This window comes from Heterodontus francisci, chromosome 6 (genome assembly GCF_036365525.1).
Source record: "Heterodontus francisci isolate sHetFra1 chromosome 6, sHetFra1.hap1, whole genome shotgun sequence".
In the NCBI taxonomy this organism is placed as follows: domain Eukaryota; kingdom Metazoa; phylum Chordata; class Chondrichthyes; order Heterodontiformes; family Heterodontidae; genus Heterodontus; species Heterodontus francisci.
The window spans coordinates 119,094,808-119,117,341 of record NC_090376.1 but is presented as its reverse complement, the minus strand read 5'-3'; the positions used below and the strand labels follow the sequence as shown (position 1 = coordinate 119,117,341).

Here is a 22,534-nt window from a genome sequence, read left to right as displayed (position 1 = left end):
AAGGACAGTGTGCAGTCTGATGGATCCGGATGGACAGTGTGCACTCTGATGGATCAGGGATGGACAGTGTGCAGTTCGATGGATCAGGGATGGACAGTGTGCAGTCTGATGGCTCAGGGATGGACAGTGTGCAGTTCGATGGATCAGGGATGGACAGTGTGCAGTCTGATGGATCGGGGATGGACAGTGTGCAGCCTGATGGATCGGGGATGGACAGTGTGCACTCTGATGGATCGGGGATGGACAGTGTGCAGTCTGATGGATCGGGGATGGACAGTGTGCAGTCTGATGGATCGGGGATGGACAGTGTGCAGTCTGATGGATCGGAGATGGACAGTGTGGAGTCTGATGGATCAGGGATGGACAGTGTGCAGTCTGATGGATCAGGGATGGACAGTGTGCAGTCTGATGGATCAGGGATGGACAGTGTGCAGTCTGATGGATCAGGGATGGACAGTGTGCAGTCTGATGGATCAGGGATGGACAGTGTGCAGTCTGATGTATTGGGGATGGACAGTGTGCAGTCTGATGGATCGGGGATGGACAGTGTGCAGTCTGATGGATCAGGGATGGACAGTGTGCAGTCTGATGGATCAGGGATGGACAGTGTGCAGTCTGATGGATCAGGGATGGACAGTGTGCAGTCTGATGGATCAGGGATGGACAGTGTGCAGTCTGATGGATCAGGGATGGACAGTGTGCAGTCTGATGTATTGGGGATGGACAGTGTGCAGTCTGATGGATCGGGGATGGACAGTGTGCAGTCTGATGGATCAGGGAAGGACAGTGTGCAGTCTGATGGATCGGGGATGGACAGTGTGCAGTCTGATGGATCAGGGATGGACAGTGTGCAGTCTGATGGATCGGGGATGGACAGTGTGCAGTCTGATGGATCGGGGATGGACAGTGTGCAGTCTGATGGATCAGGGATGGACAGTGTGCAGTCTGATGGATCAGGGATGGACAGTGTGCAGTCTGATGGATCGGGGATGGACAGTGTGCAGTCTGATGGATCAGGGATGGACAGTGTGCAGTCTGATGGATCAGGGATGGACAGTGTGCAGTCTGATGTATTGGGGATGGACAGTGTGCAGTCTGATGGATCGGGGATGGACAGTGTGCAGTCTGATGGATCAGGGAAGGACAGTGTGCAGTCTGATGGATCGGGGATGGACAGTGTGCAGTCTGATGGATCAGGGATGGACAGTGTGCAGTCTGATGGATCGGGGATGGACAGTGTGCAGTCTGATGGATCGGGGATGGACAGTGTGCAGTCTGATGGATCGGGGATGGACAGTGTGCAGTCTGATGGATCAGGATGGACAGTGTGCAGTCTGATGGATCGGGGATGGACAGTGTGCAGTCTGATGGATCAGGGATGGACAGTGTGCAGTCTGATGGATCAGGGATGGACAGTGTGCAGTCTGATGGATCGGGGATGGACAGTGTGCAGTCTGATGGATCAGGGATGGACAGTGTGCAGTCTGATGGATCAGGGATGGACAGTGTGCAGTCTGATGGATTGGGGATGGACAGTGTGCAGTCTGATGGATCGGGGATGGACAGTGTGCTGTCCGATGGATCGGGGATGGACAGTGTGCAGTCTGATGGATCGGGGATGGACAGTGTGCTGTCCGATGGATCAGGGATGGACAGTGTGCAGTCTGATGGATCGGGGATGGACAGTGTGCAGTCTGATGGATCAGGGATGGACAGTGTGCAGTCTGATGGATCGGGGATGGACACTGTGGAGTCTGATGGATCAGGGATGGACAGTGTGCAGTCTGATGGATCGGGGATGGACAGTGTGCAGTCTGATGGATCGGGGATGGACAGTGTGCATTCTGATGGATCAGGGATGGACAGTGTGCACTCTGATGGATCAGGGATGGACAGTGTGCAGTCTGATGGATCGGGGATGGACAGTGTGCAGTCTGATGGATCGGGGATGGACAGTGTGCACTCTGATGGATCAGGGATGGACAGTGTGCACTCTGATGGATCAGGGATGGACAGTGTGCAGTCCGATGGATCGGGGATGGACTTTGTGCAGTCTGATGGATCGGGGATGGACAGTGTGCAGTCTGATGGATCAGGGATGGACAGTGTGCAGTCTGATGGATCGGGGATGGACAGTGTGCAGTCTGATGGATCAGGGATGGACAGTGTGCAGTCTGATGGATCTGGGATGGACAGTGTGCAGTCTGATGGATCAGGGATGGACAGTGTGCAGTCTGATGGATCGGGGATGGACAGTGTGCAGTCTGATGGATCAGGGATGGACAGTGTGCAGTCTGATGGATCGGGGATGGACAGTGTGCAGTCTGATGGATCAGGGATGGACAGTGTGCAGTCTGATGGATCGGGGATGGACAGTGTGCAGTCTGATGGATCAGGGATGGACAGTGTGCAGTCTGATGGATCAGGGATGGACAGTGTGCAGTCTGATGGATCAGGGATGGACAGTGTGCAGTCTGATGGATCGGGGATGGACAGTGTGCAGTCTGATGGATCGGGGATGGACAGTGTGCAGTCTGATGGATCAGGGATGGACAGTGTGCAGTCTGATGGATCGGGGATGGACAGTGTGCAGTCTGATGGATCAGGGATGGACAGTGTGCAGTCTGATGGATCGGGGATGGACAGTGTGCAGTCTGATGGATCAGGGATGGACAGTGTGCAGTCTGATGGATCGGGGATGGACAGTGTGCAGTCTGATGGATCGGGGATGGACAGTGTGCAGTCTGATGGATCGGGGATGGACAGTGTGCAGTCTGATGGATCAGGGATGGATAGTGTGCAGTCTGATGGATCAGGGATGGACAGTGTGCAGTCTGATGGATCAGGATGGACAGTGTGCAGTCTGATGGATCAGGGATGGACAGTGTGCACTCTGATGGATCAGGGATGGACAGTGTGCAGTTCGATGGATCAGGGATGGACAGTGTACAGTCTGATGGATCCGGATGGACAGTGTGCACTCTGATGGATCAGGGATGGACAGTTTGCAGTCTGATGGCTCAGGGATGGACAGTGTGCAGTCTGATGGCTCAGGGATGGACAGTGTGCAGTCTGATGGATCGGGGATGGACAGTGTGCAGTTCGATGGATCTGGGATGGACAGTGTGCAGTCTGATGGCTCAGGGATGGACAGTGTGCAGTCTGATGGATCGGGGATGGACAGTGTGCAGTCTGATGGATCGGGGATGGACAGTGTGCAGTCTGATGGATCAGGGATGGACAGTGTGCAGTCTGATGGATCAGGGATGGACAGTGTGCAGTCTGATGGATCGGGGATGGACAGTGTGCAGTCTGATGGATCAGGGATGGACAGTGTGCAGTTTGATGGATCGGGGATGGACAGTGTGCAGTCTGATGGATCGGGGATGGACAGTGTGCAGTCTGATGGATCAGGATGGACAGTGTGCAGTCTGATGGATCAGGGATGGACAGTGTGCAGTTTGATGGATCGGGGATGGACAGTGTGCAGTCTGATGGATCGGGGATGGACAGTGTGCAGTCTGACGGATCAGGATGGACAGTGTGCAGTCTGATGGATCAGGGATGGACAGTGTGCAGTCTGATGGATCGGGGATGGACAGTGTGCAGTCTGATGGATCAGGATGGACAGTGTGCAGTTTGATGGATCGGGGATGGACAGTGTGCAGTCTGATGGATCGGGGATGGACAGTGTGCAGTCTGACGGATCAGGATGGACAGTGTGCAGTCTGATGGATCAGGGATGGACAGTGTGCAGTCTGATGGATCGGGGATGGACAGTGTGCAGTCTGATGGATCAGGATGGACAGTGTGCAGTCTGATGGATCAGGGATGGACAGTGTGCAGTCTGATGGATCGGGGATGGACAGTGTGCAGTCTGATGGATCAGGGATGGACAGTGTGCAGTCTGATGGATCCGGGATGGACAGTGTGCAGTCTGATGGATCAGGGATGGACAGTGTGCAGTCTGATGGATCAGGATGGACAGTGTGCAGTCTGATGGATCAGGGATGGACAGTGTGCACTCTGATGGATCAGGGATGGACAGTGTGCAGTCTGATGGATCGGGGATGGACAGTGTGCAGTCTGATGGATCGGGAATGGACAGTGTGCAGTCTGATGGATCAGGGATGGATAGTGTGCAGTCTGATGGATCAGGGATGGACAGTGTGCAGTCTGATGGATCGGGAATGGACAGTGTGCAGTCTGATGGATCAGGGATGGATAGTGTGCAGTCTGATGGATCAGGGATGGACAGTGTGCAGTCTGATGGATCAGCGATGGACAGTGTGCAGTCTGATGGATCAGGGAAGGACAGTGTGCAGTCTGATGGATCAGCGATGGACAGTGTGCAGTCTGATGGATCAGGGATGGACAGTGTGCAGTCTGATGGATCAGCGATGGACAGTGTGCAGTCTGATGGATCAGGGATGGACAGTGTGCAGTCTGATGGATCAGGGATGGACAGTGTGCCCTCTGATGTATCAGGGATGGACAGTGTGCACTCTGATGGATCGGGGATGGACAGTGTGCACTCTGATGGATCAGCGATGGACAGTGTGCAGTCTGATGGATCAGGGATGGACAGTGTGCAGTCTGATGGATCAGGGATGGACAGTGTGCAGTCTGATGGATCAGGGATGGACAGTGTGCCCTCTGATGTATCAGGGATGGACAGTGTGCACTCTGATGGATCGGGGATGGACAGTGTGCACTCTGATGGATCAGCGATGGACAGTGTGCAGTCTGATGGATCAGCGATGGACAGTGTGCAGTCTGATGGATCAGGGATGGACAGTGTGCAGTCTGATGGATCAGGGATGGACAGTGTGCAGTCTGATGGATCAGGGATGGACAGTGTGCAGTTCGATGGATCAGGGATGGACAGTGTACAGTCTGATGGATCCGGATGGACGGTGTGCACTCTGATGGATCAGGGATGGACAGTGTGCAGTTCGATGGATCTGGGATGGACAGTGTGCAGTCTGATGGCTCAGGGATGGACAGTGTGCAGTTCGATGGATCAGGGATGGACAGTGTGCAGTCTGATGGATCGGGGATGGACAGTGTGCAGTCTGATGGATCGGGGATGGACAGTGTGCACTCTGATGGATCGGGGATGGACAGTGTGCAGTCTGATGGATCAGGGATGGACAGTGTGCAGTCTGATGGATCGGGGATGGACAGTGTGCAGTCTGATGGATCAGGATGGACAGTGTGCAGTCTGATGGATCAGGGATGGACAGTGTGCAGTCTGATGGATCAGGGATGGACAGTGTGCAGTCTGATGGATCAGGGATGGACAGTGTGCAGTCTGATGTATCCGGGATGGACAGTGTGCAGTCTGATGGATCAGGGATGGACAGTGTGCAGTCTGATGGATCAGGATGGACAGTGTGCAGTCTGATGGATCGGGGATGGACAGTGTGCAGTCTGATGGATCGGGGATGGACAGTGTGCAGTCTGATGGATCAGGGATGGACAGTGTGCAGTCTGATGGATCAGCGATGGACAGTGTGCAGTCTGATGGATCAGGGATGGACAGTGTGCAGTCTGATGGATCAGGGATGGACAGTGTGCACTCTGATGGATCAGGGATGGACAGTGTGCAGTCTGATGGATCAGGGATGGACAGTGTGCAGTCTGATGGATCGGGAATGGACAGTGTGCAGTCTGATGGATCAGGGATGGACAGTGTGCAGTCTGATGGATCGGGGATGGACAGTGTGCAGTCTGATGGATCAGGGATGGACAGTGTGCAGTCTGAAGGATCAGCGATGGACAGTGTGCAGTCTGATGGATCAGGGAAGGACAGTGTGCAGTCTGATGGATCAGCGATGGACAGTGTGCAGTCTGATGGATCAGGGATGGACAGTTTGCAGTCTGATGGATCAGCGATGGACAGTGTGCAGTCTGATGGATCAGGGATGGACAGTGTGCAGTCTGATGGATCAGGGATGGACAGTGTGCCCTCTGATGTATCAGGGATGGACAGTGTGCACTCTGATGGATCGGGGATGGACAGTGTGCACTCTGATGGATCAGCGATGGACAGTGTGCAGTCTGATGGATCGGGGATGGACAGTGTGCAGTCTGATGGATCAGGGATGGACAGTGTGCACTCTGATGGATCAGGGATGGACAGTGTGCAGTCCGATGGATCTGGGATGGACAGTGTGCAGTCTGATGGCTCAGGGATGGACAGTGTGCAGTTCGATGGATCAGGGATGGACAGTGTGCAGTCTGATGGATCGGGGATGGACAGTGTGCAGTCTGATGGATCGGGGATGGACAGTGTGCACTCTGATGGATCGGGGATGGACAGTGTGCAGTCTGATGGATCAGGGATGGACAGTGTGCAGTCTGATGGATCGGGGATGGACAGTGTGCAGTCTGATGGATCAGGATGGACAGTGTGCAGTCTGATGGATCAGGGATGGACAGTGTGCAGTCTGATGTATCCGGGATGGACAGTGTGCAGTCTGATGGATCAGCGATGGACAGTGTGCAGTCTGATGGATCAGGGATGGACAGTTTGCAGTCTGATGGATCAGCGATGGACAGTGTGCAGTCTGATGGATCAGGGATGGACAGTGTGCAGTCTGATGGATCAGGGATGGACAGTGTGCCCTCTGATGTATCAGGGATGGACAATGTGCACTCTGATGGATCGGGGATGGACAGTGTGCACTCTGATGGATCAGCGATGGACAGTGTGCAGTCTGATGGATCGGGGATGGACAGTGTGCAGTCTGATGGATCAGGGATGGACAGTGTGCAGTCTGATGGATCAGGGATGGACAGTGTGCACTCTGATGGATCGGGGATGGACAGTGTGCAGTCTGATGGATCAGGGATGGACAGTGTGCAGTCTGATGGATCAGGGATGGACAGTGTGCAGTCTGATGGATCAGGGATGGACAGTGTGCAGTCTGATGGATCAGCGATGGACAGTGTGCAGTCTGATGGATCGGGGATGGACAGTGTGCAGTCTGATGGATCGGGGATGGACAGTGTGCAGTCTGATGGATCGGGGATGGACAGTGTGCAGTCTGATGGATCAGCGATGGACAGTGTGCAGTCTGATGGATCGGGGATGGACAGTGTGCAGTCTGATGTATCAGGGATGGATAGTGTGCAGTCTGATGGATCAGGGATGGACAGTGTGCAGTCTGATGGATCAGGGATGGACAGTGTGCAGTCTGATGGATCGGGGATGGACAGTGTGCAGTCTGATGGATCGGGGATGGACAGTGTGCAGTCTGATGGATCGGGGATGGACAGTGTGCAGTCTGATGGATCTGGGAATGGACAGTGTGCAGTCTGATGGATCAGCGATGGACAGTGTGCAGTCTGATGTATCAGGGATGGACAGTGTGCAGTCTGATGGATCAGGGATGGACAGTGTGCAGTCTGATGGATCGGGGATGGACAGTGTGCAGTCTGATGGATCGGGGATGGACAGTGTGCAGTCTGATGTATCAGGGATGGACAGTGTGCACTCTGATGGATCGGGGATGGACAGTGTGCAGTCTGATGGATCGGGGATGGACAGTGTGCAGTCTGATGGATCTGGGATGGACAGTGTGCAGTCTGATGGATCAGGGATGGACAGTGTGCAGTCTGATGGATCAGGGATGGACAGTGTGCAGTCTGATGGATCGGGGATGGACAGTGTGCAGTCTGATGGATCAGGGATGGACAGTGTGCAGTCTGATGGATCAGGGATGGACAGTGTGCAGTCTGATGGATCGGGGATGGACAGTGTGCAGTCTGATGGATCGGGGATGGACAGTGTGCAGTCTGATGGATCAGGGTGAGGGTGAATGGACTCCTGCCCATTTTTGACCTTTTTGTGCAGTTTCACTGTCAATAGCCATAACACACTTGGTCTCAGCCGTCACACTCTGACCCTGCTTTAGATTGGATCGTGTTTCGGAAATTTACGCAGAAAGCCCAGTGAAAACAATAGAAAATTGTAACAAAAACAGAATGTGCTTGAAATACTCAGCAGGTCTGGCAGCGTTTGTGCAGAGAGAAACAGCGTTAACTTTTCAGCTCTGTGACCTTTCATCAGAACTGACAAAGTTAGAAGTATATGAGGTGTTCAGCAAGTAAAAAGGGGGGAGGGTGTTAAGAAGTGCAATGGAGAAGGTCTGTGATAGGGTGCAGGGCAGGAGAGATTAAATGGTAAAAGGTTTCAGGGTACAAAGCCAAATCGAGTGGTAATGGGACAGGTAAAGAAACACAAGATGTGTCTGAAAAAGGTGTAAATGAGAAGATAGCAGGCGTCCAAACACATGGTAAAGGGATTAAGAAAGAAATAAGGTGGGAGACGGGGGGAATCAAACCAGCAATGTAAACCCAAAAAAAGAAAAAAAGGGACTTTTCTCTGTTTCTGTCCCCACAGTGACTGCCTGACCTGCTGAGTATTTTCAGCATCTGCAGTATTTTGCTTTTGTAATTGAAATTTGAAATCTAGTTGAACTTGCTTTGATCTGTAAACTTGCAATGACAGTGTGATCCCCCCAGAACTGTAATAGTTCAAATGGAAACATTGTGCGTCCGAGCTTATCTCTTTCTGATTTGTTTGCAGATATCCCGGATCAGTGTTCCCCACTGCCTTGCAATCGTGTAGGTCATAAATACTGTGAGGATCAGAAAGGTGCTTTTAAGTGCATCTGTAATTCAGGCTGGAAAGGCAGAACCTGTGACCAAGGTACAGTATGAGTCCTATTCTGACAGAAAATTGTGAACCTGTCACTCAGCTCGACTGCAGTCCCAACAGGAAATTAATTTAGGAGAAATGTGTAGGGCTCTGGGGAAAGAGCAGGGGGAGTGGGAGTAATTGGATAGCTCTTTCAAAGAGCCCGCACAGGCACGATGGGCTGAATGGCCACCTTTTGTGCTGTAAGATTCTTAGGTTCACTAAGAACGCTGCCTTGACAGCGCACAATGGCATTTCAACCTGGGATAACTCTTATCTGTGTTGCCTTCCTGACTTGATTTGGTTTGAAAAAAGGAAGAATGGTAAGAATATAATCCATTGAATCTTGAGGAGGCCATTTGGCCCCTTGATTTTGTTACACAGGAACAGAAGGAGTCCATTCAGCCCCTCGAGTCAATTCTGCCAGTTCATTAAATCACAGCTGATTTGTTGTTCCATGGACTTTAGACTGTAACAAAAATCTCAAGTCTGGAAAATTTCAGTCGATGTGTTGTCTGTCTCATCATTGTCCAATTATTTCCTTTCTCTGCTCTTAGGTGCTAGGACCACTGTTTCTTTTGCTTTTTGTAAATGACTTGGATCTTGGAATACTGAGTACAATCTCAAAATTTGCTGATGACACCAAACTTGGAGGTGCGACAAACAGTGAGGATGATATGAACCACCTGCAACAGGACATAGATAGGCTAGCGGAATGGGCAGAGAGGTGGCAGATGGAATTTAATACAGACGAGTGTAAGGCGATGCATTTTGGAAAAAGAAATAGGGTGAGGCAATATATACTTAATGGTATAGTTCTAAAGAGTGTGCAGGAACAGAGGGACCTGGGGGTTCTTGTGTATCAGGACAGATTGAGAGAGTGGTTAGTAAAGCATATGGGATCTTGGGCTTCATAAATAGAGGCATTGAGTACAAAAGCAGGGAGGTTATGCTTAAACTTTATAAAGATCTGGTTGGGCCCCAACTGGAGTACATACGAACATTAGGAGGAGGCGGCGGCCACTCGGCCCTTCGAGCCTGCTCCGCCATTCAATAAGTTCGTGGCTGAACTGATTACTCCACATTACCACCTACCCCCGATAACCTTCCACCCCCTTGCTTATCAAGAATCTATCTACCTCTGCCTTAAAAATATTCAAAGACTCTGCTTCCACCGCCTTTTGAGGAAGAGAATTCCAAAGACTCACGACCCTCTGAGAGAAAAAAATTCTCCTCATCTCTGTCTTAAATGGGCGACTCCTTGTTTTTAAACAGTGACCCCTAGTTCGAGATTCTCCCACAAGAGGAAACATCCTTTCCACATCCACCCTGTCAAGGCCCCTCAGAATCTTGTATGTTTCAATCAAATTGCCTCTTACTCTTCTAAACTCCAGCAGATACAAGCCTAGCCTGTCCAATCTTTCCTCAAAAGACAACCCACCCATTCCAGGTGTTAGTCTAGTAAACCTTCTCTGTACTGCTTCCAACACATTTACATTCTTCCTTAAATAAGGAGACCAGTACTGTACACAATACTCCAGATGTGGTCTCACCAATGCCCTGTATTGCTGAAGCATAACCTCCCTACTTTTGTATTCAATTCCCCTTGCGATAAACGATAACATTCTATTAGCTTTCCTAATTACATGTTGTACCTGCATACTAACCTTTTGCGATTCATGCACTAGGACACCCAGATCCCTCTGCATCTCAGAGCTCTGCAATCTCTCACCATTTAGATAATATGCTTCTTTTTTATTCTTCCTGCCAAAATGGACAATTTCACATTTTCCCACTTTATACTCCATCTGCTAGATTTTTGCCCACTCGCATAATCTATCTATATCCCTTTGTAGCCTCCTTATGTCCTCTTCACAACCTACTTTCCAACCTATCTTTGTGCCATCAGCAAATTTAGCAACCATACCTTCGGTCACTTCCTCTAAGTCGTTTATATAAATTGTAAAAAATTGAGGCCCTAACACAGATCCCTGTGGCACACCACTCGTTACATCTTGCCAACCAGAAAATTACCCATTTATGCCTACTCTCTGTTTCCTGTTAGCTAGCCAATCTTCTATCCATGCCAATATGTTATCCCTTACACCATGAGCTTTTATTTTCCACAATAACCTTTGATGCAGCACCTTATCAAATGCCTTCTGGAAATCTAAGTACAATACATCCACCAGTTCCCCTTTATCCACAGCACATGTAACTCTCTCAAAGAACTCCAATAAATTGATTAAACATGATCTCCCTTTAACAAAACCATGTTGATTCTGCCTGATTACCTTCAATTTTACCAAGTGCCCTGTTATAACATCTTTAATAATAGCTTCTAACATTTTCCCTAAGACAGATGTTAAGCTAATTGGCCTGCAGTTTCCTGCTTTCTGACTCCCTTTTTGAATAAAGGAGTTACATTCACTATTTTACAATCTAGCGGAACCTTCTCTGAATCTCGGGAATTTTGGAAAATTAAAACTAATGCATCAACTATCTCATTAGCCACTTCTTTAGGATGAAGTCCATCAGGTCCCAGGGACTTGTCAGCCTGCAGCTCCAACAATTTGTTCACTACCACTTCCCTGGTGATTGTAATTTTCTTGAGTTCCTCCCTCCCTTCCATTTCCTGACTTACAGCTAATACTGAGATGTTACTTGTATCCTCAGTAATGAAGACTGATGCAAAATATCTGTTCAATTCATCTGCCATCTCCTTATTATCCATTATTAACTCCCCAGACTCAGTTTATATTGGACCAACCTTCACTTTGTTAACTCTTTTCTTTTCTAAATATCTATAGAAACTCTTACTATCTGTCTTCATATTTCTAGCTAGCTTTCTCTCGTTCTCTAATTTTACCTTCCTTATCAATCTTTTAGTCATTCTTTGCTGTTTTTTATATTCTGTTCAATCTTCTGACCTGCCTCCCATCTTTATGCAATTACATGCTTTTTTGTTAAGTTTGATACTATCTTCAACTGTTTTCGTTAACCATGGATGGCGGGTCCCACCCTTGGAGTTTTTCTTCCTCATTGGAATGTATCTATTCTATGTATTCTGAAATATCTCCTGAAATGTCTTCCACTGCATCTCTATTAACCTATCCCTTAACCTGATTTGAACTTTAGCTAGCTCTGCTTTCATGCCCTCATAATTGCCCTTATTTAAGTTTAAAATACTGGTCTTGGAGCCACTCTTTCCCTCAAACTGAATGTAAAATTCAATCACGTTATGATCGTTGCTACCTTGGAGTGCCTTAACTATGAGGTCATTAATTAATCCTATCTCGTTGCACAATACCAGGTCTAGTATAACCTGCTCTCTGATTGGCTCCAGAACCTACTGTTCCAAGAAATTATCCCAAAAACATTCTATACACTCCTCATCTAGGCTACTTCTGCCCATCTGATTTTTCCAGTCTATATGTAGGTTAAAATCCCCCATAATTATCGCTGTACCTTTCTGACAGGCTGCCATTATTTCTTACTTTATATCCCATCCTGCCATGTGGTTACCATTAGATGGCCTGTACACCACTCCCACAAGTGACTTCTTGCTTTTATGATTTCTCATCTCTACCCAAACCGCTTCGACATCCTGGTTTCCTGAACTTAGGTCATCCCTCTCTATTGCGCTAATACCATCATTAATTAACAGAGCGACCCTTCCACCTTTTCCTAGCCTCCTGTCCTTCCTAAATGCCATGTACCTTTCAATAATCACATCCCAATCTATGTCATCCTACAGCCATGTCTCTGTAATGGCTATCAGATCATACTTATTTATTTCTATTTGTGCTCTCAGTTTATCTGCTTTGTTTCGAATGCTACGTGCATTCAGATACAGAGCCTTTAGTTTTGTCCTTTTATTATTTTTGTAACCTCTAACCTTATCTGTTGATTTACTCTTAGATTTGTACGCTCTGTCCCTTCCTGTCACAGTCTGTTTATCATTTCCCATATTTATACCTTTCTCTCTTGCCTTGTCTCTATACCTTGATTTACCATATCTTCCCAAATTTTATCCCTTGTCCCCACTATTCAGTTTAATACCCTCTCCACTTCCCTAGTTATGCGGCTCGCTAGAACATCAGCCCCAACACGGTTCAGGTGCAGACCGTCCCAACGATACAGCCACCACTTTCCCCAGTACTGGTGCCAGTGCCCCACGAACCGGAACCCACTTCTACCACACCAGTCTTTGAGGCATGCATTATTTTCTCTATTCTTATTTGCCCTATGCCAATTTGCATGTGGCTCATGTAATAATCCAGAGATTATTACCTTTGAGGTTCTGTTTCTTAATTTAGTGCCCAATTCCTCATACTGACTATGCAGAACCTCTTTCCTTGTTCTGTCTATGTCGTTGGTACCTACATGGACCACGATGACTGGATCCTCCCCCTCCCACTGTAAGTTCCTCTCCAGCCCTGGGCTTATGTCCTGAACCCTGGCCCCGGGCAGGCAACCAAGCCATCTGGACTCTTGCTCTTTGCTGCAGAGAACAGTGTCAATCCCCCTAACTATACTGTCCCCTACTACCACTAAATTCCTTTTTTCTCCCTCTACTTGAATGGTTTCCTGTACCATGGTGCCATTGTCAGGTTGCTCATCCACCCTGCAGCCCCCACTCTCATCCAAACAAGCTGAAAGAACCTCAAACCTGTTGGGACAATCGCAAAGGCTGTGGCTCCTGCACTCCTGCCCTCTGGGACCCCTTACCTGCCTCAGCTGCAGCCACACTCTCCTGTCCCTGACCACTGACCAAATCAGAGGACCCTATCCTAAGGGGTGTGACTGCCTCCTGGTACAAAATGTCCAGGTTACATCCCCACTCTCTGATGCGTCGCAGTGTCTGCAGCTCAGACTCCAGTTCAATGACTCTGAGCCGAAGGTCTTTGAGCCGCAAACACTTGCTGTAGATGTGTCTGCCCTGGATCACACTAGCATCCAGGAGCTCCCACAGGCTGCAACCGTGACACATCACCTCTCCTGCCATCCTTAATGTGTTTCAATTAACTACTTAATTATTTTATTCAATTATTTACTTTATTTTCCTTTTTTAATATATTTTATTAAGCTTGCCACTAGTTCCTTTACTGTTTTACACTTTAGGATGACAATGGACCTTGACCACTTACCAGATACTCACCACACAGCTAGCTTCTTCCCCAACCAATCATGTACCTGATTGCCTGTGATGTCACACTTGATTTTCTATGAAGGGATCATTCCACTGAATGGGATAGGATATTGGATAGGCTGGAGGACAGGGTAGAGGATAGGATATTGGATAGGCTGGAGGACAGGGTAGAGGATAGGATACTGGATAGGCTGGAGGACAGGGTAGAGCACAGGATATTGGATAGGCTGGAGGACAGGGTAGAGCATAGGATATTGGATAGGCTGGAGGACAGGGTAGAGGATAGGATATTGGATAGGATGGAGGACAGGGTAGAGGATAGGATATTGGATAGGCTGGAGGACAGGGTAGAGGATAGGATATTGGATAGGCTGGAGGACAGGGTAGAGGATAGGATATTGGATAGGCTGGAGGATAGGGTAGAGCATAGGATATTGGATAGGCTGGAGGACAGGGTAGAGGATAGGATATTGGATAGGCTGGAGGACAGGGTAGAGGATAGGATATTGGATAGGCTGGAGGACAGGGTACAGCATAGGATATTGGATAGGCTGGAGGACAGGGTAGAGGATAGGATATTGGATAGGCTGGAGGACAGGGTAGAGCATAGGATATTGGATAGGCTGGAAGACAGGGTAGAGGAGAGGATATAGGATAGGCTGGAGGACAGGGTAGAGGATAGCATATTGGATAGGCTGGAGGACAGGGTAGAGGATAGGATATTGGATAGGCTGGAGGACAGGGTAGAGGATAGGATACTGGATAGGCTGGAGGACAGGGTAGAGGATAGGATATTGGATAGGCTGGAGGACAGGGTAGAGGATAGGATATTGGATAGGCTGGAGGACAGGGTAGAGGATAGGATATTGGATAGGCTGGAGGACAGGGTAGAGGATAGGATACTGGATAGGCTGGAGGACAGGGTAGAGCACAGGATATTGGATAGGCTGGAGGACAGGGTAGAGCATAGGATATTGGATAGGCTGGAGGACAGGGTAGAGGATAGGATATTGGATAGGATGGAGGACAGGGTAGAGGATAGGATATTGGATAGGCTGGAGGACAGGGTAGAGGATAGGATATTGGATAGGCTGGAGGACAGGGTAGAGGATAGGATATTGGATAGGCTGGAGGATAGGGTAGAGCATAGGATATTGGATAGGCTGGAGGACAGGGTAGAGGATAGGATATTGGATAGGCTGGAGGACAGGGTAGAGGATAGGATATTGGATAGGCTGGAGGACAGGGTACAGCATAGGATATTGGATAGGCTGGAGGACAGGGTAGAGGATAGGATATTGGATAGGCTGGAGGACAGGGTAGAGCATAGGATATTGGATAGGCTGGAAGACAGGGTAGAGGAGAGGATATAGGATAGGCTGGAGGACAGGGTAGAGGATAGCATATTGGATAGGCTGGAGGACAGGGTAGAGGATAGGATATTGGATAGGCTGGAGGACAGGGTAGAGGATAGGATACTGGATAGGCTGGAGGACAGGGTAGAGGATAGGATACTGGATAGGCTGGAGGACAGGGTAGAGGATAGGATATTGGATAGGCTGGAGGACAGGGTAGAGGAGAGGATATTGGATAGGCTGGAGGACAGGGTAGAGGATAGGATATTGGATAGGCTGGAGGATAGGGTAGAGGATAGGATATTGGATAGGCTGGAGGACAGGGTAGAGGATAGGATATTGGATAGGCTGGAGGACAGGGTAGAGGATAGGATATTGGATAGGCTGGAGGACAGGGTAGAGGATAGGATATTGGATAGGCTGCAGGACAGGGTAGAGGATAGGATATTGGATAGGCTGGAAGACAGGGTAGAGGATAGGATATTGGATAGGCTGGAAGACAGGGTAGAGGATAGGATACTGGATAGGCTGGAGGACAGGGTAGAGGATAGGATATTGGATAGGCTGGAGGACAGGGTAGAGGATAGGATACTGGATAGGCTGGAGGACAGGGTAGAGGATAGGATATTGGATAGGCTGGAGGATATGATACTGGATAGGGTGGAGGACAGGGTAGAGGATAGGATATTGGATAGGCTGGAGGACAGGGTAGAGGATAGGATATTGGATAGGCTGGAGGACAGGGTAGAGGATAGGATACTGGATAGGCTGGGGGACAGGGTAGAGGATAGGATATTGGATAGGCTGGATTTTAGGGTAGAGGATAGGATACTGGATAGGCTGGAGGACAAGGTAGAGAGGATAGGATATTGGATAGGCTGGAGGACAGGGTAGAGGATAGGATACTGGATAGGCTGGAGGACAGGGTAGAGGATAGGATACTGGATAGGCTGGAGGACATGGTAGAGGATAGGATATTGGATACGCTGGAGGACAGGGTAGAGGATAGGATATTGGATAGGCTGGAGGACAGGGTAGAGGATAGGATATTGGATAGGCTGGATTTTAGGGTAGAGGATAGGATACTGGATAGGCTGGATTTTAGGGTAGAGGATAGGATACTGGATAGGCTGGAGGACAGGGTAGAGGATAGGATATTGGATAGGCTGGAGGACAGGGTAGAGGAGAGGATATTGGATAGGCTGGAGGACAGGGTAGAGGATAGGATATTGGATAGGCTGGAGGACAGGGTAGAGGATAGGATATTGGATAGGCTGGAGGATAGGATACTGGATAGGCTAGAGGATAGGATACTGGATAGGCTGGAGGATAGGATACTGGATAGGCTGGAGGATAGGATAGAAGATAGGATACTGGATAGGCTGGAGGATAGGGTAGAGGATAGGATACTGGATAGGCTAGAGGATAGGATAGAAGATAGGATACTGGATAGGCTGGAGGATAGGATACTGGATAGGCTGGAAGATAGGATAGAAGATAGGATACTGGATAGGCTGGAGGATAGGATAGAAGATAGGATACTGGATAGGCTAGAGGATAGGATACTGGATAGGCTGGAGGACAGGATACTGGATAGGCTGGAGGATAGGATAGAAGATAGGATACTGGATAGGCTGGAGGATAGGGTAGAGGATAGGATACTGGATAGGCTAGAGGATAGAATACTGGATAGGCTGGAGGATAGGATAGAAGATAGGATACTGGATAGGCTGGAGGATAGGGTAGAGGATAGGATACTGGATAGGCTAGAGGATAGGATACTGGATAGGCTGGAGGATAGGATAGAAGATAGGATACTGGATAGGCTAGAGGATAGGATACTGGATAGGCTGGAGGAGAGGATAGAAGATAGGATACTGGATAGGCTGGAGGATAGGGTAGAGGATAGGATACTGGATAGGCTGGAGGATAGGGTAGAGGATAGGATAGAAGATAGGATACTGGATAGGCTGGAGGACAGGGTAGAGGATAGGATACTGGATAGGCTGGAGGATAGGATAGAAGATAGGATACTGGATAGGCTGGAGGATAGGATATTGGATAGGCTGGAGGATAGGGCAGAGGATAGGATATTGGATAGGCTGGAGGATAGGATATTGGATAGGCTGGAGGATAGGATATTGGATAGGCTGGAGGATAGGGTAGAGGATAGGATATTGGATAGGCTGGAGGATAGGATACTAGATAGGCTGGAGGATAGGATATTGGATAGGCTAGAGGACAGGGTAGAGGATAGGATATTGGATCGGCTGGAGGATAGGGTAGAGGATAGGATATTGGATAGGCTGGGGGATAGGATATTGGAAAGGCTGGAGGATAGGATATTGGAAAGGCTGGAGGATAGGATATTGGATAGGCTGGAGGATAGGATATTGGATAGGCTGGAGGACAGGGTAGAGGATAGGATATTGGATAGGCTGGAGGACAGGGTAGAGGAGAGGATATTGGATAGGCTGGAGGACAGGGTAGAGGATAGGATATTGGATAGGCTGGAGGACAGGGTAGAGGATAGGATATTGGATAGGCTGGAGGATAGGATACTGGATAGGCCAGAGGATAGGATACTGGATAGGCTGGAGGATAGGATACTGGATAGGCTGGAGGATAGGATAGAAGATAGGATACTGGATAGGCTGGAGGATAGGGTAGAGGATAGGATACTGGATAGGCTAGAGGATAGGATAGAAGATAGGATACTGGATAGGCTGGAGGATAGGATACTGGATAGGCTGGAGGATAGGATAGAAGATCGGATACTGGATAGGCTGGAGGATAGGATAGAAGATAGGATACTGGATAGGCTAGAGGATAGGATACTGGATAGGCTGGAGGATAGGATACTGGATAGGCTGGAGGATAGGATAGAAGATAGGATACTGGATAGGCTGGAGGATAGGGTAGAGGATAGGATACTGGATAGGCTAGAGGATAGAATACTGGATAGGCTGGAGGATAGGATAGAAGATAGGATACTGGATAGGCTGGAGGATAGGGTAGAGGATAGGATACTGGATAGGCTGGAGGATAGGATAGAAGATAGGATACTGGATAGGCTAGAGGATAGGATACTGGATAGGCTGGAGGAGAGGATAGAAGATAGGATACTGGATAGGCTGGAGGATAGGGTAGAGGATAGGATACTGGATAGGCTGGAGGATAGGGTAGAGGATAGGATAGAAGATAGGATACTGGATAGGCTGGAGGACAGGGTAGAGGATAGGATACTGGATAGGCTGGAGGATAGGATAGAAGATAGGATACTGGATAGGCTGGAGGATAGGATATTGGATAGGCTGGAGGATAGGGCAGAGGATAGGATATTGGATAGGCTGGAGGATAGGATATTGGATAGGCTGGAGGATAGGGTAGAGGATAGGATATTGGATAGGCTGGAGGATAGGATACTGGATAGGCTGGAGGATAGGATATTGGATAGGCTAGAGGACAGGGTAGAGGATAGGATATTGGATCGGCTGGAGGATAGGGTAGAGGATAGGATATTGGATAGGCTGGGGGATAGGATATTGGAAAGGCTGGAGGATAGGATATTGGAAAGGCTGGAGGATAGGATATTGGATAGGCTGGAGGATAGGATATTGGATAGGCTGGAGGACAGGGTAGAGGATAGGATATTGGATAGGCTGGAGGATAGGGTAGAGGATAGGATACTGGATAGGCTGGAGGACAGGATATTGGATAGGCTGGAGAATAGGGTAGAGGATAGGATACTGGATAGGCTGGAGGATAGGGTAGAGGATAGGATATTGGATAGGCTGGCGGATAGGATATTGGATCGGCTGGAGGATAGGGTAGAGGATAGGCAGGAGGATAGGATACAGGATAGGTAGAGGATAGGATATTGGATAGGCTGGAGCATAGGATACTAGATAGGCTGGCGGATAGGATATTGGATCGGCTGGAGGATAGGGTAGAGGATAGGCAGGAGGATAGGATACAGGATAGGTAGAGGACAGGATAATGGATAGGCTGGAGGATAGGATACTGGATAGGCTGGAGGATAGGATATTGGATAGGCTGGAGGATAGGATACAGGATAGGTAGAAGATAGGATATTGGATAGGCTGGAGGATAGGATACAGGATAGGTAGAGGATAGGATATTGGATAGGCTGGAGGATAGGGTAGAGGATAGGCTGGAGGATAGGATACAGGATAGGTAGAGGATAGGATATTGGATAGGCTGGAGGATAGGGTAGAGGATAGGCTGGAGGATAGGATACAGGATAGGTAGAGGATAGGATATTGGATAGGCTGGAGGATAGGATACAGGATAGGTGGAGGATAGGATATTGGATAGGCTGGAGGATAGGATACAGGATAGGTAGAGGATAGGATGCTGGATAGGCTGGAGGACAGGATACAGGATAGGTAGAGGATAGGATACTTGATAGGCTGGAGGATAGGATATTGGATAGGCTGGAGCATAGGATACTGGATAGGTAGGGAAGGATAGGCTGGAGGATAGGATATTGGATAGGCTGGAGGATAGGACACTGGATAGGTAGAGGATAGGATACTGGATAGGTAGAGGATAGGATACTGGATTGGATACTGGATAGGTATAAGATAGGATACTGGATAGGTATAGGATAGGATACTGGATAGGTAGAGGATAGGATACTGGAAAGCTATAGTTTAGGATACTGGATAGGTAGAGGATAGGATACTGGATAGGTAGAGGATAGGATACTGGATAGGTATAGGATAGGATACTGGATAGGATACTGGATAGGTAGAGGATAGGATACTGGATAGGCTGGAGGATAGGATATTGGATAGGCTGGAGGATAGGGTAGAGGATAGGATACTGGATAGGCTGGAGGATAGGATACTGGATGGGCTGGAGGATAGGATATTGGATAGTCTGGAGTATCGGGTAGAGGATAGGATACTGGGTAGGCTGGAGGATAGGGTAGAGGATAGGATACTGGATAGGCTGGAGGATAGGGTAGAGGATAGGATATTGGATAGGCTGGAGGATAGGATATTGGATAGGCTGGAGGATAGGGTAGAGGATAGGATATTGGATAGACTGGAGGGTAGGATATTGGATAGGCTAGAGGACAGGGTAGAGGATAGGATATTGGATCGGCTGGAGGATAGGGTAGAGGATAGGATATTGGATAGGCTGGAGGATAGGATATTGGATAGGCTTGAGGATAGGATACTGGATAGGCTGGAGGATATGAGACTGGATAGGCTGGAGGATAGGATATTGGATAGGCTGGAGGATAGGGTAGAGGATAGGAGATTGAATAGGCTGGAGGATAGGATATTGGATAGGCTTGAGGATAGGATACTGGATAGGCTGGAGGATATGAGACTGGATAGGCTGGAGGATAGGATATTGGATAGGCTGGAGGATAGGGTAGAGGATAGGAGATTGAATAGGCTGGAGGATAGGATACTGGATAGGTTGAGGATAGGATACTGGATAGGCTAGTGGATAGGATACTGGATAGGTATAGGATAGGATACTGGATAGGTTGAGGATAGGATACTGGATTGGTAGAGGATAGGATACTGGATAGGATACTGGGGAGGTATAGGATAGGATACTGGATAGGTAGAGGATAGGATACTGGATAGGTAGAGGATAGGATACTGGATAGGTATAGGATAGGATACTGGATAGGTAGAGGATAGGATACTGGAAAGCTATAGTTTAGGATACTGGATAGGTAGAGGATAGGATACTGGATAGGTAGAGGATAGGATACTGGATAGGTATAGGATAGGATACTGGATAGGATACTGGATAGGCTGGAGGATAGGATACTGGATGGGCTGGAGGATAGGATATTGGATAGTCTGGAGTATCGGGTAGAGGATAGGATACTGGGTAGGCTGGAGGATAGGGTAGAGGATAGGATACTGGATAGGCTGGAGGATAGGGTAGAGGATAGGATATTGGATAGGCTGGAGGATAGGATATTGGATAGGCTGGAGGGTAGGATATTGGATAGGCTAGAGGACAGGGTAGAGGATAGGATATTGGATCGGCTGGAGGATAGGGTAGAGGATAGGATATTGGATAGGCTGGAGGATAGGATATTGGATAGGCTTGAGGATAGGATACTGGATAGGCTGGAGGATATGAGACTGGATAGGCTGGAGGATAGGATATTGGATAGGCTGGAGGATAGGGTAGAGGATAGGAGATTGAATAGGCTGGAGGATGGGATATTGGATAGGCTAGAGGACAGGGTAGAGGATAGGATACTGGATAGGTTGAGGATAGGATACTGGATAGGCTAGTGGATAGGATACTGGATAGGTATAGGATAGGATACTGGATAGGTTGAGGATAGGATACTGGATTGGTAGAGGATAGGATACTGGATAGGATACTGGGGAGGTATAGGATAGGATACTGGATAGGTAGAGGATAGGATACTGGATAGGTAGAGGATAGGATACTGGATAGGTAGAGGATAGGATACTGGATAGGTAGAGGATAGGATACTGGATAGGTTGAGGATAGGATACTGGATAGGTAGAGGATAGGATACTGGATAGGTTGAGGATAGGATACTGGATAGGTTGAGGATAGGATACTGGGTAGGTATAGGATAGGATACTGGATAGGTTGAGGATAGGATACTGGATAGGATACTGGGTAGGTATGTGATAGGATACTGGACAGGTAGAGGATAGGATACTGGATAGGATACTGGGTAGGTATTGGATAGAATACTGGATAGGTATAGGATCGGATACTGGATAGGATACTGGATAAGTAGAGGATAGGATACTGGATAGGTAGAGGATAGGATACTGGACAGGTAGAGGATAGGATACTGGATAGGATACTGGACAGGTAGAGGATAGGAGACTGGATAGGTAGAGGATAGGATACTGGATAGGTAGAGGATAGGATACTGGAGGGGTTGAGGATAGGACACTGGATTGGCAGAGGATACGATACTGGATAGGTTGAGGATAGGATACTGGATAGGTAGAGGATAGGATACTGGATAGGTAGAGGATACGATACTGGATAGGTATAGGATAGGATACTGGATAGGATACTGGGTAGGTATAGGATAGGATACTGGATAGGTAGAGGATAGGATACTGGAAAGGTTGACGATAGGATACTGGATAGGTAGAGGATAGGATACTGGATAGGTATAGGATAGGATACTGGATCGGTTGAGGATAGGACACTGGATTGGTAGAGGATACGATACTGGATAGGTTGAGGATCGGATACTGGATAGGTAGAGGATAGGATACTGGATAGGATACTGGATAGGTATAGGATAGGAATGAAAGC

The 22,534-nt window shown here is 48.4% G+C and overlaps 1 protein-coding gene across 2 annotated transcripts in view; it reads left to right on the top strand.

The window, feature by feature from the left end:
* Window positions 1–22,534, top strand: part of LOC137371495 (growth arrest-specific protein 6-like) — a 191,719-nt gene that overhangs the window by 32,632 nt on the left and 136,553 nt on the right. For both annotated transcript variants that reach the window (XM_068034183.1, XM_068034184.1), the window contains one exon: window positions 8,597–8,719. In XM_068034183.1, coding sequence (XP_067890284.1) covers window positions 8,597–8,719 — 123 coding nt within the window. The remainder of the gene's footprint in view (window positions 1–8,596; window positions 8,720–22,534) is intronic.